The sequence below is a fragment of the Bemisia tabaci genome, chromosome 8 (assembly GCF_918797505.1).
Source record: "Bemisia tabaci chromosome 8, PGI_BMITA_v3".
Taxonomy (NCBI): Eukaryota; Metazoa; Arthropoda; class Insecta; order Hemiptera; family Aleyrodidae; genus Bemisia; species Bemisia tabaci.
In genome coordinates, this window is record NC_092800.1 from 17,622,521 (window position 1) to 17,637,123 (window position 14,603).

Here is a 14,603-nt window from a genome sequence, read left to right on the forward strand (position 1 = left end):
ATACAGGATTTATGGAATAAAGTGATCAAGGTGCAGTCGAGTTGACCTACATTTTCAATTTACATTGATGGCCGAACTGTAAACACATGCAGCTTTTGTTACATTGCTCAGAAAGACACTAACTCATGTTATTCAGCAGGCATACAACAAAAATAGTTTATTGTGATGAAAGATATGGATACGTCTACGTTGTTGCGATCCTATTGTGCTGAAAATATGGCAGGCAAATGATCAAATAAGGCATTCAGTCAAATGCCTTCGCCTAATTGCCGAACATTCTCACTCCGATTGAAATTCTGGCTACTCTCCTTATATTGAATGAAATGATTATTTGCTTTGTAAATAGGAATTAATTTTAACAATTTGCATTATGGTTTGGTTGCATAGGTAGTAATTTTTAGCCCAAAAATGAACAATCATTTCAAAAGATACAGTATTTTTTAGATTACTGAGTTTTCACCATTTTGAAAGTTAAAATTAGATGAGGAGCATTTTGAAAAGGAAAATACAATGATAGTGTGCAGTTCGATGAATTCTCAATTCTTGCTTTTAAAACTTGAAAATTCGGGAGCTCTTTGTAAAAGATACTAAGGTTTGTGAACTTTTGTTCCAAATTTGACTATTTACTAGTGTCTACCTAAGTTTTTGATAAAATGCATGATTTGAGTATTAGCCTGTGACATAAACATGCCAGAGATTTTCCAATCAGATTTCCTACATGAACATGCCAGAGATTTTCCAATCAGATTTCCTTCACCATTAAGTTAAGAGGGTTTTGGTATGGAGTGTCTTCTCAGCATACCATTACCACAGCTGAAGTGCATCATCCTCACCTAAAGTTGAGAGATGGTTTGCACATTTTTTAAAATGTCTATTTCTTCCCTTCCTATGAAAAGTTTTCAATGAAAATTTGAAATGGAGTCTTTTTGTTTTCCTTTGACGGTATGAAAGGAATTTTGATGACATGTCTTGAGGTCCATAATTACAATGCTTGGTCTTCAAGAAATCTTCAAGCGAACTACAAGAAGTTCAGAAACTGAGGTCTTGACAATTTACAAAATTACGCATCCTGACTTACACTGTTGTGCCGTGGAAGAACGCCATATGAGCCTTCGGATAATGACGAATATCCTCTGATAAGATTATTGATGTATTATTACGAATTTATTGTAAAAATTGTGAATGTTTTTCTTCCATTTTATGAGTGTCATCTAAAATTTGATTTAGGTAAAAATCTAAAAATTTCAAGGAAAAATATTCATTTCATTTTCAAAACTAAATATTCTATCAAGGGAAATTTTGCAACATCTAAATGTTCGTACAGCGTTTTTTCTCAGCATGGCAGTACAGCTCTCCATTCATTCGAAATAGGGATAAACAAAACGTTAAATTTCTGAATAAAAATGCTTTGTATTCATTTTTCATAACTTCGATTAAACCAATGTAGGGTTTGTCTGGATACAGACAAGGAGTAGAAACTGCAAAATGTAAAGAAAAGTAAACAATTCCTTACAGGCTTAAATTTAAATATTATATTAAAATTAATCGATAACAAAAAAAGAGGGCTGTGAAAAGATAAAATGAAAAACAAGCACGGGAGTTGATTAAATCACAAAAAAATTACTTCTGTTGTTTTGAGGAGACTTGATTTTCTGGTTTAAAGTTCAAATGCAAGGATCCGGTGACTTGTGTTTGTTTCTTCGTAGAACTAACCACAGCAACAAACAGAAGTTTACTGGGTACAACGCTGCAAAAAACAAAAATAGAACGAATTAGAAAATCGAAGGATTAAGGCTGGTAATACCCAGAGTTGGCAAAGAATTTAGAGAATGAAATTCCCTGACATTTCCCTGTAACAGTTTGGTAAAATCCCCAAGCAATTGAAGGTGTGCTAGATGGATGAAAAGACATAATTTGATATAGTTTTCAAGCAAATTTCATTGTTCAAAGCGTCAAACCCAATCTGGAGCAAATAAAGGTAACTTAACTTTTCTACAGTACTTTTGTAATTTCCCTGATATTTCCGGATTTTCCCTGACTTCTTTAAACTTCCTGAAAGAGCCTCGCCAAAAAGTGGTGTTTTTTCGCCCCTTTCTTTATACCCGAGTTGGTCAACGGGACAGTGCTCAAATGAAAGCCTATGGTAAGGCAAACTTCCATGCAAAGTTTCAACTTGAAGTGACCTCTGGTTTAGGCTGTACAGCGTTGCCAATTTTCCAGTTTCATGTGCTAAAATCAAGGATATTGGACTATTAATCCGGTGCATAAGTAGACTAGTACACCCAAGTTGGTCAACGGGACAGGGCTCAAACGAAAGCTTATGGTAAGGCAAACTTCCAGGAAAAGTTTCAACTTGAAGTGAAACCTCGTTTAGGCTGTACAGCGTTGCCAATTTTCCATTTTTATGCGCTAAACTCACGAAATACTGAATCGTCATGGTTCAACAGACTTTTATACCCGAGTTGGTCAACGAGACAAGGCTCAAACGAAAGCTTATAGTAAGGCAAACTTCCAGGAAAAGTTTCAACTTGAAGTGAAACCTCGTTTAGGCTGTACAGCGTTGCCAATTTTCCATTTTTATGCGCTATACTCACGAAATACTGAATCGTCATGGTTCAACAGACTATTATACCCGAGTTGGTCAACGAGACAAGGCTCAAACGAAAGCTTATAGTAAGGCAAACTTCCAGGAAAAGTTTCAACTTGAAGTGAAACCTCGTTTAGGCTGTACAGCGTTGCCAATTTTCCATTTTTATGCGCTGTACTCACGAAATACTGAATCGTCATGGTTCAACAGACTTTTATACCCGAGTTGGTCAACGGGACAGGGCTCAAACGAAAGCTTATGGTAAGGCAAACTTCCAGGAAAAGTTTCAACTTGAAGTGAAACCTCGTTTAGGCTGTACAGCGTCGCCAATTTTCCATTTTTATGCGCTGTACTCACGAAATACTGAATCATCATGGTTCAACAGACTATTATACCCGAGTTGGTCAACGAGACAAGGCTCAAACGAAAGCTTATAGTAAGGCAAACTTCCAGGAAAAGTTTCAACTTGAAGTGAAACCTCGTTTAGGCTGTACAGCAATGCCAATTTTCCATTTTTATGCACTATACTCACGAAATACTGAATCATCATGGTTCAACAGACTAGTATACCCGAGTTGGTCAACGAGACAAGGCTCAAACGAAAGCTTATGGTAAGGCAAACTTCCGGGAAAAGTTTCAACTTGAAGTGAAACCTCGTTTAGGCTGCACAGCGTTGCCAATTTTCCATTTTTATGTGCCAAAATGAAGGAATTCGGGACTAATAGTCCAATGCATCATAATTAAACAGACTAGTGCATCGGTCTACGAGCTGAATACTACCCTGAGATCGAATAGAAGCGCAACTAAAGGCCATCGTGAACTTTTCGAAGCAGTGTTGAAAATAAATGTACACAATTTGGCAACGTTATACTCTGTTATACGTATAACTTTCCATTTTTGCCTTGAACAGAAATCATGTACTATGCCATGGTGATATTCAGTCATCAGAATGACATGAATGCCTTTGAAATTACGTTATCGAAGCATTCACGTGAGAAAATATTTAATTTTTGTAAGAAATTAAAATATACTTGGCAACATTGCGTTCGGAATTCAATTTTCTCCGTCAGTAGCGTTCATTTACTATCGAGTCGTAATGTTTAGCCCATACTCATCAAAGTTATAGCCCATGAAGGTACGTTTTCCGCAAAAAATCTCGGAAAAACCCTAATTTTATGTTAAAAAAATTAATAATAAATTGGCAACACTGCTTCGAAAAGTTCAGGATGGCCTTTAGTTGCGCTGCTATTCAATCTCTAGGTAGTATTCAGCTCGTAGACCGATGCATTAGCCTGTTTAATTATGATGCATTGGACTATTAGTCCCGAATTCCTTCATTTTGGCACATAAAAATGGAAAATTGGCAACGCTGTACAGCCTAAACGAGGTTTCACTTCAAGTTGAAACTTTTCCTGGAAGTTTGCCTTACCATAAGCTTTCGTTTGAGCCTTGTCTCGTTGGCCAACTCGGGTATAATAGTCTGTTGAACCATGATGATTCAGTATTTCGTGAGTACAGCGCATAAAAATGGAAAATTGGCGACGCTGTACAGCCTAAACGAGGTTTCACTTCAAGTTGAAACTTTTCCTGGAAGTTTGCCTTACCATAAGCTTTCGTTTGAGCCTTGTCTCGTTGACCAACTCGGGTATAAAAGTCTGTTGAACCATGACGATTCAGTATTTCGTGAGTACAGCGCATAAAAATGGAAAATTGGCAACGCTGTACAGCCTAAACGAGGTTTCACTTCAAGTTGAAACTTTTCCTGGAAGTTTGCCTTACTATAAGCTTTCGTTTGAGCCTTGTCTCGTTGACCAACTCGGGTATAATAGTCTGTTGAACCATGATGATTCAGTATTTCGTGAGTACAGCGCATAAAAATGGAAAATTGGCGACGCTGTACAGCCTAAACGAGGTTTCACTTCAAGTTGAAACTTTTCCTGGAAGTTTGCCTTACCATAGGCTTTCGTTTGAGCCTTGTCTCGTTGGCCAACTCGGGTATAATAGTCTGTTGAACCATGATGATTCAGTATTTCGTGAGTACAGCGCATAAAAATGGAAAATTGGCGACGCTGTACAGCCTAAACGAGGTTTCACTTCAAGTTGAAACTTTTCCTGGAAGTTTGCCTTACCATAAGCTTTCGTTTGAGCCTTGTCTCGTTGACCAACTCGGGTATAAAAGTCTGTTGAACCATGACGATTCAGTATTTCGTGAGTACAGCGCATAAAAATGGAAAATTGGCAACGCTGTACAGCCTAAACGAGGTTTCACTTCAAGTTGAAACTTTTCCTGGAAGTTTGCCTTACTATAAGCTTTCGTTTGAGCCTTGTCTCGTTGACCAACTCGGGTATAATAGTCTGTTGAACCATGATGATTCAGTATTTCGTGAGTACAGCGCATAAAAATGGAAAATTGGCGACGCTGTACAGCCTAAACGAGGTTTCACTTCAAGTTGAAACTTTTCCTGGAAGTTTGCCTTACTATAAGCTTTCGTTTGAGCCTTGTCTCGTTGACCAACTCGGGTATAAAAGTCTGTTGAACCATGACGATTCAGTATTTCGTGAGTTTAGCGCATAAAAATGGAAAATTGGCAACGCTGTACAGCCTAAACGAGGTTTCACTTCAAGTTGAAACTTTTCCTGGAAGTTTGCCTTACTATAAGCTTTCGTTTGAGCCTTGTCTCGTTGACCAACTCGGGTATAAAAGTCTGTTGAACCATGACGATTCAGTATTTCGTGAGTTTAGCGCATAAAAATGGAAAATTGGCAACGCTGTACAGCCTAAACGAGGTTTCACTTCAAGTTGAAACTTTTCCAGGAAGTTTGCCTTACCATAAGCTTTCGTTTGAGCCCTGTCCCGTTGACCAACTTGGGTGTACTAGTCTACTTATGCACCGGATTAATAGTCCAATATCCTTGATTTTAGCACATGAAACTGGAAAATTGGCAACGCTGTACAGCCTAAACGAGGTTTCACTTCAAGTTGAAACTTTGCATGGAAGTTTGCCTTACCATAGGCTTTCATTTGAGCACAGTCCGGTTGACCAACTCGGGTATAAAAAAAAGGGGCGAAACTTGGCGAGGCTCTTTTCTGATATTAAAATCAGAGAAATAGAGAAAATCTTATTTTTTGCCTATTTTTCTGATGTAGCTAGGCTGGTTTCAATTACATCTGTCTGCTTGATTTTAACTTATTTTCAAATACAACTACAGAGTACTGAGTATCTCTACAATAGTTTCTGTAGATCCGTACGTACAATTTCAAAAATAAAGCAGACTGTAGAATTTGACCAAAGGTCCTAACTTAAAAAAGCTCAAGATTCAATCCCGATTGAAATTTACACTCGTTTGTCCCCATGCAAATCTACGATAGTCAATTAAACGTATAACTTAATTGGTTTGACATGTATCATAAGTTTTGAACGTTTTTTAATTTATTTCCCCATCACCGTGGACCAACTTCAACAAAGATGCAAAGTTGTATTTTGGAAAAATAATTAGTTTTGAGTAGATTTGAATTCAACTGGGTACCTGGTTGTAAATTTACTTTTGTCAAACATTTGAAGTCAAGAAAAATTATTTTTGTCGTGAAAAAGTAATTAAACTTTGTTCTTATTATCTCCTCTGGAGAAATGCAACTTTGAACCTATAAAGACACCTTGAATTTTCTTGTCAAATTAAGCTTGAGAGCATATTTTGGGAGGGAAAAGTAGAACTGACAATTGCAAGGGGCGGGGAGGGGGAAACCTGGGGACACAGCTAGAGAATGGGGCAGTGAGGCACAGAGGTGGCTGGGTATGGAAACACTAGGGTAGAATCAAGTAAAAGTGATGCAATGGAGAGATGAAGCTGTATGCTGCATGTGGCTGAGCTGAATGAATCAGCTGCCACTGGTGATCAGATGGCTTGAAACAGGTTTGGTCAGCCTTGACTCACTGACAGAGGTCAATGATTTCTCTTTTATGTCTACTCAGTCAAATCTTAAGCCATAAAGAATACTCAACTTGACATACCACTTCTATTGGAATTTTGAAATGGAATTCCACCACTATACTAGCAAATAATGTACAATGCAATATAAGGCAAATGACGCTGCAACTAATGTTGCTAATTATTGGAGCTCTCAGATCTAATTTTGATCTAATTTTTAATAAATTTTACAATGATCATGTTTTAAGTATGTCTGTAACTCCAGACAAAGGAGAAGAAGAAACCACTGTATTTGAGATTTTTTCCCCAAGTTGGGGAAAATTAACTCTTTCGCCTTTTCACTAGTTCTTCTAAGCCAAGGTAACACAGACCACCAACTTTAAAATAAGCTGATAATTAAGTGGAAAGAGTGAAAACTCCCACTGTACGACACTAATTTCCAAATCCAATAATTTATTTTTCATTTCGCAATGAACTTAAGTATTCCCTAATTTTCCCAGGCCATGGTCACCATGAGCAAACTCTACCTGGATGTTACAACATGTCTTTGGGTTCCAACACAGTTTAATTAACCACAACAAACAATTACAAAACATCGATTCAGGCCATAGAATTCAAGATTCAGGGACTACTGCTTATAGAACAGATGCATAGTCATTCATTCGTGAATTATTAAAAACCATCAAGATTTCAGTATGATAATACAGCTACCATAGCCATAACAGAGTGTACCGATTTTTTAACGTCACATCTAACTACTTATCATCATTGCTATAGCAGATCCTGGCCATGCCACCAGCCAAAGCAAGAAGTCTTTTTCTTTTATGTGCCTCAGTCACGGTGTCCCCCCCCCCCCCCCTTATATTCTTGGATCCTGTTTCGCATATTTTCAGCAATTTGTAAATTAAGTATTTCTTTGTAGATAATTATTGATGGCGGTATTATTTTTCTTGGGTAAGCGCCTGATGACCGGTTAATTTGAAATTAAGAAACCAAAAAACCCACTCCTAATAATGGATGTAAACAAAGATCATTGCGCAGTGTACAATCACTACACTGCCGTGCTACAGCAAAACGCTGTATGAACCTTCAGGCGTTGCCAAATTTCCTTCAATAAAACACAAATTCCTGGGTAAACTTGAGCAAATTCTTCTTCCAATTTTTCAGATAATTGTGCGCGCAACTTTACCTAAAGTTCCTGAAAATTTCGAGGAAAAGTATTCATAACGTTCCGTAAGAATAAACATTTTATTGAAGGAAATTTAGCAACTCTTGAACTTTCATACGGCGTTCTATCTCAGCACGGCAGAACAGGAAGTTTGCTTGTATGGGTAAAAACAGAGCGCAAGCAAAATTGCAGTGATGTTATAGAATGTGATTACAACGTAAAGTCTGTCTCTTCATCAGCTCCATGGCTCTCCTCTTGGGGGATGGGTTAACAAAGGAGGAGGAATGTTCCTGTTTCCTTACTACTGACTGATGAGTTTGAATGACGCGTTAATACAAAGCAGGTGAGATAAAATGCTGCACTTGACCAGGTGATTGAATCCAACATTCACAAATGCTCTAGATTCTTTGATCAAGTATTAAATTTAGCGTGGATCAGGATGGAATGGGTGGATCGCTCTTCCGCGGTTGCGTTCCAATGTGATCCTAACCTAATTCGAGAGAGTTTCCATCCTTAACAAATGAAAACAGTAACAAACCAAACCAACCACAAAGTTTGAATTTTTTTATCACTTGGAACGCTTAGGATTGGTCCTGATTGTTCAGGATTCTGTACCAGTGCGTTCCACTTCAATCCACCCTGTTACCTAATTTAAAAAAAAAAGCCCTGAAGAATGAGGTCAGTCAACAGGCACTGAATTTCCAATTGCGGGAGAAAAGAGCCGCATGATCTGCAAAATTCTAGGGACTGGCATCAAGATCATGCCAGCAAAAAATGTGAAAGAAGATCCTGCACACTGAAGAACTTTGAACAGAGAATTGAACAGTAGGATAGAGGAATGTGAACCTGACATGATATCCCCAAAGCATGTAATACCTCCTCACGTTCGTTGATGGCTGATTGGTGGCTGAATGGTGTGCATGCGCTCGATACCTACTAAGAGATGCTAACCTTAACCTAGACTGAATTCATACTACATGACACCTTACATTTGACTACCAAAAAATCACTATGCTAACTCCTAATACTGACGCCTTATTGGAAATGTTGCACTTCTACTACCAAACCTAGATGCTGACTCATACTACTGCCTGTTTCCTTCCTGCTACCAGTATTTCACCACACCATCCAACTTGGAGCATTATCCTTAGCGATGAATGAGGTTTTAGTCTTCAACCTCTAGGGAACAAACCAAAATATAGCCTGATGCAGAAAACTCTCGTAAAAGACATTCAACAACCACAGAAACATGTGCAAAACTCACCGCGTCAAAGTTTTCGATTAGTTCTGGAATATCGTCATCTTCTTCTACGGGTGGTTTCGGAACTGGTGCATTACTTGAGACACTAGTGGCTAGACGCTTCAGCTGTGTTAAACCTTCTGGTCCTAGTTGACTTAAAATATTCGGTAACATATCAGTAATTTGTTTAATTTCACCATGGCCATTTATGGCAATTGTGTTAGCGGGTAGAGATGCTTGTGCCTTAGGGTTATTGAAGTGAATCACCGTGCCATCGTCTTTTATCATGTTGACTTCTTCGATACCAGGAATGGCGTTAACGGCCAATTTCTTTAGTGAACTTTGTAGTTTCTTATCGTCAGCGGCGGTAGTGTGAACGACCTTCTTCTTTCTTCTTGGTGTGCCTTTCCCACCAATTCTGACTTGGGCTTGAAGTTTCTTCAGCTTGTCGGAATTCATGATGGAGGTTTAAATAAGGCAAAGAACTAGGGAGTTAATGTATAAAATGAAAAGGATAAGGATACTTATGATTACCACATTCCACAAAGTTCGAGTTGAAGTTAAAACTACAAACACGTGCTACAGTAATTCACGGAGAACACACAAAATGGCCCGAGCAATGATTATTTCGGAAAACATGAAGGCTGTGATCAGATATAGCAACTCTGAGACGAGTACACTGTTTGCATGTGAAAGAACTAAGCAAAACTAAATTGGATTTTTGAGTCATAAAAATCAGAATTTCGAGAATTAATGCAAAATTATTCAAATTTTAGACAAATAACACGTTAAATTTAGAGTTTGAGATTGTTGAATTATGAAAATTCTCATGTGAAGTTTCAAAACGCCATGGGTCTCTCTGGACATTTTGTTTTACGCGTTTGCCTGCATTGGAGCGACCATCTTTGCTTTGTTGCCGGTTTGCTAAATTATAAATTTATTTAGCATAAGCAGACATACTAAATAAGGTAATTATCAGAGAAGATTTGGCAAACTCGATAGCGATTACCGCTCATGAAAGCGAGAGTAAGTGAAAACAATAATGATTATTGCAGCGTTTGCACTATTTTACACAATGTTTACATCGTAGTGTAATAAATTAAAGGAAATACATGGAGATAACCAAGGTGTGAGCATGTGCCTGCATTGATTACTTGAGAGTTGCGAACAGACGCCGGCTCCTGGGCGAAGAGGTGGTCGGGAAGGGGGGGGGGGGACTGTCACGTCGAAGGATTAGGTTGCGTTTTAGACGGACTGAAAAACGTCTAAAGAATCCTTGACGCGGCGGAAAATTAAGTGGAGTTGTGGGAGAGCAACAATTGAACGAAAAAGGTTTTGATTGGACCGAAAGATTTGTTATTGAATTTGGAAGAGAGTTACAGATTTACAAAGATTGAATAGTCACACTTAGAATAAATAATGCCTACGGAGAGAGAATGGCATAACGTAGTACTACGGGTCAAGATGGTAAAAGGACCATGAGGAATGGGCAACTCAAGCTTTTATAGGCTTGCTGACGTCACAGATGGTGAGACAACAAGTTTACACGCTATTGGCTGGCTATAATCAGTGGAGCTATCAGCTGCAAGTTCAGTAATTAAAGTAATGGGTAATTTAAGGTGATGGCTGGGAGATAGGACTAAAAAAGAGGAAAGTGTGCAAAATCCAGCCATCCCTAATGAGTGAACTGAATATGCATAGGAAATTTATAAGTTTAAGAAATGAACAAGTTGCTGGTATTTCAATACCTGTGACAGGGACGAATGGCGGGGAGGAGCGTCGTCGTTTTGAATTAAAAAGTGATAAGTCATCTGTGATTTTACTTATTTCTATCTGCGGGGAAAAAGTAACAAAAGTATGCTTTGATGTTCAGGAAACAGGAAGAATCCGAAATCACCAGTTAAAATCTTCATACATTCTAGTCTATAAAGAAAAGTTAAAAATCAGCCGTCCGATGCTACGTGGTATCCCCCTTAACCCCTCCCCCCATCCCCTTGCCCGCTTTACGCTATTGTTCTTTCTACAAGTACTCTAGTTATCCCTGAATTTGTGTAATTCCACCTAATTGAAAACGCTAATTTGTGGGAACATAAGTAATACATAAATAATAATAATATTAATTAAAAAAAACTATTGTATTGGAGGGAGAGGGAGGGGAGAGAGGGAGAGAGGGAGGAGGGAGAAAGAGGAGGGGGAAAGGGAGAGAGAGGGGGGGAAATAGTACATAGTAGTAATATGTCAGAATCAAATTAATATTAGCTCCAAAGCAACTATTGGCTATGAGGCACAGCGAAGTTAAAAATTAAAAATTTTGAGGAGGCAGGAAGCGGGCGCACAAATTTTGGGTTGAATGTGGGAAACAGAAAAAACCAATAAAAAATAATTCGATAAATATATCAAAATAAGCAGAAAAACATGACGAGGAAAATAATTAAAATGAATGAGTATCGATAGCCAAAGTGTGAAACCCCGTATCTCTATTCCGGGGTTTTTAAATTTTCGCTCCTAATATATTTTTCCGACGAGAAACTTTATGGCTTGAAATTTTTACCAAATATTGGATTTTAGAACCTCAACTAGATTACGGCCTGACGTATTTTGAGGCTCATGCCAAATTTTGCACACCCGTCTGATTTCATCACTATTCGGTGAATTTTTTTCTAGAAGCATGGATAGTATGGTGCTATGTTGTACGGATATATGAGCATAATAGAGCCCATCGCAAAATTTAAACGCGGGTCATTTTGCCGGATGAGAAGCGAATTATTGACCGTATTTACATCAGAGGGAACTATATCCATTCGTCAGTGGCGTGGCGTGAATTGCGATTTATCGATTGTTATGCCATTTAAAACTATGGGGAAGGATCGATAAACAGGGTGTTCGCAGCGAACACCTTAATAATCGATTCTTTACCATAGGTTTAAATTGCATAACAATCGATACATCGCAATTCACGCCACGCCACTGCCATTCGTGACATGAGCCCTATATCGTGTGAGTATTCTTATAGGAAGCTCATATCAGAATGGATATAGATCTTCATTATTTAAACGCGTCCTATTACCAGTGCGTCGCGACGCGCGGCGCGCGGCGCACAGTGGATCGAGTCAATAGGAGAGGTCGGACAAAATTTGGAAACTTTGGAGGCTTAGCACCCCCTTTCCACAAAATTTTGAGGTTCCAAAAGCGGTTTCATTGGTTTTCTCGTGAAGTTTTCTTGCTAAAACACCCCTTGAAATGTAAAATGTGACGAAATAAACGTCAAAATTTACAGTTATATAGTTAGAAATTTCATGTCCGACCTCTCTCATTGACTCGATCCACTGTACGGCGGTGGGCCAACCGCGATGCCACACATATGATGATGATTTGGTTGACGCATGACTATTAGGAAAGTGTTTCGCATGCGGCTGGGAGTTGAGAGATTAGCAGTCGCGGTAATTAGCGCTTGTTTGATTGCCATTGCTCTCATTTGGACTCTGACTCGTGTGACTGCCGACTGTTCACCGGAAAAATATTTCTCACCGATTGAGACCTTTAGATTCGGCGGATTCAGCCACCTACCTGAGCGTAACCAGGGGCTCTCAGAGAGGGATGGCAGCCCCCCCCCCCCCCCCCGACCGATGGCCCCCCACGAAAATTTTGTGACTTTGTAATAATAACCGCGTATCGGTCAATGTCAGCAGAAGACTGCCGTGATAGCGAAGAGAGCACTAAGTGCATCAGTGGCGTGGCGTGCTTTGCGATATATCGATTGATCTACAATTTAAACCTAGGGAAATGAATCGATAAATAGTGTTCGCAGCGAACACCTTGATAATCGATTCTTTACCATAGCCTCAAATGGGGAAATATCGATAATCGATCATTCACGCCACGCCACTGAAGTGCATGTCTATATGAGCCATGGTTAGCACATGCTTTAATGTGTCTCGAGGTTCATCCTAGCGAGCACTATTACTGCACTCTTCGCTATCACGGCAGAAAAGGCCATATTCATAGTCGTTCCTTAAGTAGCTCTTCTCCTTAGCAGAGTCGGACTGGCGTAAAAAAAGTTAGGCAGCTACTAGGATTTTGGGGCCCCTGACGTAAAAACTGGGCCCCTATGGGGAGTCTGGGGGGTCGCCCCCCAGGGATGGAGGGGGGTCTGGGGGTCCTCCCCCGTAAAATTTTGAAAATTTAACCCCTGAAAATAGAAGTTTTAGGCTCTTTTCGCATTGAAATTTGATAAATAGCGCCTCCGAAAATGTCACCTATTTTTTAGATATTTTTTGAAAAATTCGGCGATTCCTCTTGTTGATAAAGAAGCACATAACCTCCTCAAACTTTTACGCAGGGGCCTCTGCTGGTATCTTTTCAGAGGCCCCGCCCCTGAAGTTACCTTCTCCCGGCTGCAGGGCCAGTAGGGGTGCCTCAAAAAAGAAGTCATTTTAAAGTGAATAACCTTCAAAGACCGGAAAAAAGAGTTTTCGAGACCCGGAAGGGCCCCTGAAAGTGAAACTCTTTTTTTCGAGCCCAGGGTCAGGGGCCCCTGCTGACATCTTTTCAAGGGCCCCAGAAGTGACCTTCTTCGGGCTATAGGGGTCTCAGAGAAAGAGTCATGCTGTTTAAAGTAAAAAACCCTTAGAGGCCGGGAAAATATAGCTTCGAGGGCCGCTCCAGGGCCCTTGAAGCTCATATTTTTCGATCGCTGAGGGGCCCTTGCTGGCATCTTTTCAGGGGCCCCTGAGGTTACCTTTTTCCGGCCGTAGGGGCCTCAGAGAAGGTCTTATGAGTTAAACCCTCAAGGACTGGAAAAAACGAGGGTTTTTCAAGGATTCATTTCATTTATTGAAGAATAAATTCAAGGATTTTTTTCTAGGATTTTTCACTTTTTCATGGATTCATTTCATTTATTGAAGAATAAATTCAGGAATAGTCGGCGATCGCTGCCTAGCTGCCTTAGCCAGTCCGGCCCTGGAGGAGACACTATATCGATGACCAAAGTGCGAAACGACGTATCTCAATTGCGCTGTTTCAAAATTTCCGCTCCTCTTAAAATTTTTCGCATGGAGACAAGCCAACTTTATGGCTTGAAAATTAGACGGAATATTCTCCGATCAGTGAAGAAAAATCAAGGAAGTTTGAAAAAAAGTATGTTAATCCTTTACTGCGTACCGTTGCATGAAAACAACAAGTGGATTGCATTTTGCAAAAAGGAACCACTAGCATTGCAATGATGCTCAGATTGTGCAACTTCATCCTTTGCAATAAAATTGCGGACATTTTGAAAAACTATGAAATTTAGATGGTAATTTTTGTCTTAAATTCACAGTTTTTAGCGAGTAAAATGGAAACTATTAATGGATAATCGGGTTTTTCCTCCAAGACAAAAGAAGTTGCACAATCTTAGCAACATTGCAATGCTAGTGGTTCCTTTTTGCAAAATGCAATCCAAGTGATTTTCGGCTTTACTTCTATGCTGGAATATTATATTGAAGGAAAGCAAGAAATTGTTTTTGGGGAGCATCATAAGACGCAGGGCCGGATTTAGGGGGCGGCAAATTTTGCAATTTTTTCAAACGTACGTATAAAAAAAAAATCGGATTCAGAAATAAAATTACAAACGAGAAAAGGCGACAAAATCTCTCATTTCCTGAGAGTTAAAGTATAGTAATTTCCAATTTGTTCGTCTTTCG

At 39.3% G+C, this 14,603-nt stretch overlaps 1 protein-coding gene across 1 annotated transcript; it reads right to left on the bottom strand.

Moving 5' to 3' along the window:
- Nucleotides 1-1,390: 1,390 nt before the first annotated feature.
- Nucleotides 1,391-9,546, bottom strand: bic (bicaudal). The gene is made up of 2 exons (XM_019062396.2): nt 8,947-9,546; nt 1,391-1,747 (listed from the first exon to the last, which is right to left on the bottom strand). Exons 1-2 carry the CDS (start codon nt 9,379-9,381, stop codon nt 1,733-1,735), a joined length of 450 nt encoding a protein of 149 aa, XP_018917941.1. The 5' UTR covers nt 9,382-9,546; the 3' UTR covers nt 1,391-1,732.
- Between the last annotated feature and the right edge of the window lie 5,057 nt (nt 9,547-14,603).